Source organism: Haliaeetus leucocephalus, unplaced genomic scaffold, assembly GCF_000737465.1.
Source record: "Haliaeetus leucocephalus isolate CR32 unplaced genomic scaffold, Haliaeetus_leucocephalus-4.0 Scaffold219, whole genome shotgun sequence".
In the NCBI taxonomy this organism is placed as follows: domain Eukaryota; kingdom Metazoa; phylum Chordata; class Aves; order Accipitriformes; family Accipitridae; genus Haliaeetus; species Haliaeetus leucocephalus.
In genome coordinates this window covers 290260-292838 of record NW_010972655.1, presented here as the reverse complement: position 1 = coordinate 292838, position 2579 = coordinate 290260, and the positions used below count along the sequence as shown (strand labels likewise).

At 68.2% G+C, this 2579-nt stretch overlaps 1 protein-coding gene across 4 annotated transcripts in view; it reads left to right on the top strand.

The window, feature by feature from the left end:
* DCAF8 (DDB1 and CUL4 associated factor 8) overlaps positions 1 to 2579 on the top strand; it is a 28759-nt gene that overhangs the window by 10526 nt on the left and 15654 nt on the right. Inside the window, exons 1-5 of one of the 4 annotated variants that reach the window (XM_010566878.1) lie at positions 28 to 45; positions 151 to 316; positions 889 to 974; positions 1058 to 1219; positions 1300 to 1593. The exons of 1 other annotated variant lie outside the window; for it this stretch is intronic. In XM_010566878.1, coding sequence (XP_010565180.1) covers positions 241 to 316; positions 889 to 974; positions 1058 to 1219; positions 1300 to 1593 — 618 coding nt within the window. In that variant the 5' untranslated portion in view covers positions 28 to 45; positions 151 to 240. Of the gene's footprint in view, positions 1 to 27; positions 46 to 123; positions 317 to 888; positions 975 to 1057; positions 1220 to 1299; positions 1594 to 2579 lie in introns of those variants that run through there. 2 more of the 4 variants (XM_010566876.1, XM_010566877.1) reach the window with 2 other exon arrangements.

The window sequence follows — 2579 nt, the reverse complement described above, 5'->3', positions numbered from 1 at the left end:
CCGCCCCCCCCTGGGGCCCAGCCCTCGCCCAGCGCCGCCGCCAAGGTGCGACGCTGCCAGGATGCGGCCGCCACCCTCGCCCCGTCCCTCGGGGTGGGGAGACACCATCCCCGTGGGGGTGGAGGGGCCTGACCGTGCCCCTCTCCCCAGGCCTCCCTCTTCGCCTCGCAGGAGAGGTTCTTCCAGGAGCTGTTTGAGGGGGAGCTGGCCTCGCAGGCAGCGGCCGAGTTTGAGCAGGCCATGCAGGAGCTGGCCCGGGAGGAGCCGCACTTGGTGGAGCAGTTCCAGAAGCTGTCAGAAGCGGCGGGAAGAGTGGGTGAGTGGGGCTGGCACGTGGGCGTCGCTGCCGGTGTGTTTAAATGACATGACAAAGGAGCGTGTCAAAGGTCGGCCACCCTTCCTGGCTGCTGGCTCGGTTGTGCCAGAGTTGGCGTGTTGCAGCCTGGTGAGCCCTTGCTGTGCCGGGAGCGCACTGGCGTCCAGATCTCGCCAACAGCTGGGAGACCGAGGTCATGGCAGAGTGAGCAGCATGTGCTGGCCCAGGGTGGTATGGGGCTTTGGGGGCATTGGCGGCCGTGGGTTCCCCACCATGCCAGGAGGTCTCGGTTTGGCTCGGGGCTGGTTGGCACCTCTCCGGCATTGCAGTGCCGGGCGTCCTCCTGCGTGCCGAGAGCTCCCTGAGGCTCCTTGCTGCCGGCCGGCGCCGTGGTGGAGTGGGATGTGGGGAAGGCTTGAGGGCTTTTGGGCGATACCCCGGTCCCTCAGCCCCCTGGGATCCCCATTTGGGAGCGGGATCCCCAAGACAAGACCCCGACCCTTGCTGAGCAGGGTGCCCCAGGGTGCCCGGCATCTCCCTGTCTCTTGACTGGTGTCTCCTGGCCCCCACAGGCAGCGACACGGCGTCGCAGCAGGAGTTCACCTCCTGCCTGAAGGAGACGCTGAGTGGCCTGGCCAAGAACGCCACTGACCTGCAGGTATGGACACCCCCCTGCTGAACAATCAGGGTCCCCCCGGGGGTGCCCCCCGTCCCGGGGGGGTGCTGATGGTGTCCTTGCAGAGCTCCTCGGCCTCGGAGGAGGAGCTGGCGAAGGCACTGGAGGGGCTGGGGCTGGAGGAGGGCGATGGCGAGGGCAGCGTCCTGCCCGTCATGCGGAGCATCATGCAGAGCCTGCTCTCCAAGGACGTGCTCTACCCTTCACTGAAGGAGATCACTGAGAAGGTGGGGGGTCCGGTGGCACTGGGACGGGACGTGGGACGGGTGCAGTGGTCCCGGTGTGACCCCCCGCTCTCCCCCCACAGTACCCCGAGTGGCTGCGGCGGCACGGTGAGGCGCTGCCAGCCGAGCAGTACGAGCGGTACCGGGCGCAGCACGGCGTGATGGGCCGCATCTGCCAGCAGCTGGAGGATGAGCAGCCAGGCGAGGGCGAGGAGGAGCGGCGAGCGCGCTTTGAGACCCTCCTCGACCTCATGCAGCAGGTTAGCTGGGGGGGAGACGGACCCCCCCGGACCCCCAGTGCCATCCTGATGACCCCCATGTCTCCCCGGCAGCTTCAGGACCTGGGGCACCCACCCAAGGAATTGGCCGGGGAGTCGGTGAGTGTCACCAGGGACCCCTGGGGGGGCGGGGGCCCTGTCCGGAGCCCCCCAGATGCCTGGGTCCCTTGGCTCACCTCCCTCCCCCCCCCCCCAAGCCCCCCGGCCCTAAGCTGGACCTGCCGGGGGCGACAGGTGGTGAGCAATGCCGCCTCATGTAGCGCCGGCGGCGGGAGGGGGGTGCCCGCAGCCCCCCCCCCTCCCCGGTGCTGTGCTGCCAAGGATGGCCCCTGCCTTGTTACCGACTAATTAAGGCCCTGACAAGGATGAGGACGAGGAGGCCGAGCAGAGCCGGAGCCGCAGCCACTGAGGAGCGGGGCTGGACACAGCAGCACCAGCTCTGCCGTCCCGCACCGTGGGGGTGCCGGGGGTGGCTGGGGGGGGCCCGGTGTGGGGTGGGGGGCATAGGGACCCCCGGCCCTGGGGACACATGTGTCCCCCCGATGTCCGCAATAAAGATGTTGGCAACTACACTGGCTCCTGCCTGAGGAAAGTGAGGCAGAGGCAGCCAGCGGCACCCTGCTGAAATGAGGGGGATGTGGGGTGACCCTACAATGATGGGGGGGCACCCCTGGGGACCCTGAGTAACACACAGGGGAGGGGAGGCCTGAGACCCTACAGTAACGTGGGGGGAGACACAAGGAGACCCTACAGTAACATGGGGGGGTTTTACGGGGTGACCCTACAGTAGTAACATGGCGGGGGGACATGGGGTGACCCTACAATAACACGGAGGGTGGGGGGTGACCCCACAATAACGTTAGAGGGGCACAAGGAGACCCTACAATAACACTGAGGGGGTACAGGGTGACCCTACAATAACACGGGGGTAGGGGTCGCCGCTGCCATGGCAACGGCAGGGAGGGGCGGTGGTGTCGCGCAGTGTCGCGCAGCGGCCGTTGCCGTAAAGCGGCGCCTGGGCGCCGTAAAGCGTCCCGCGGAGGCGGTGCGCTAAGATGGCGGCAGGGGGGGCGCGGGCCGCCTCT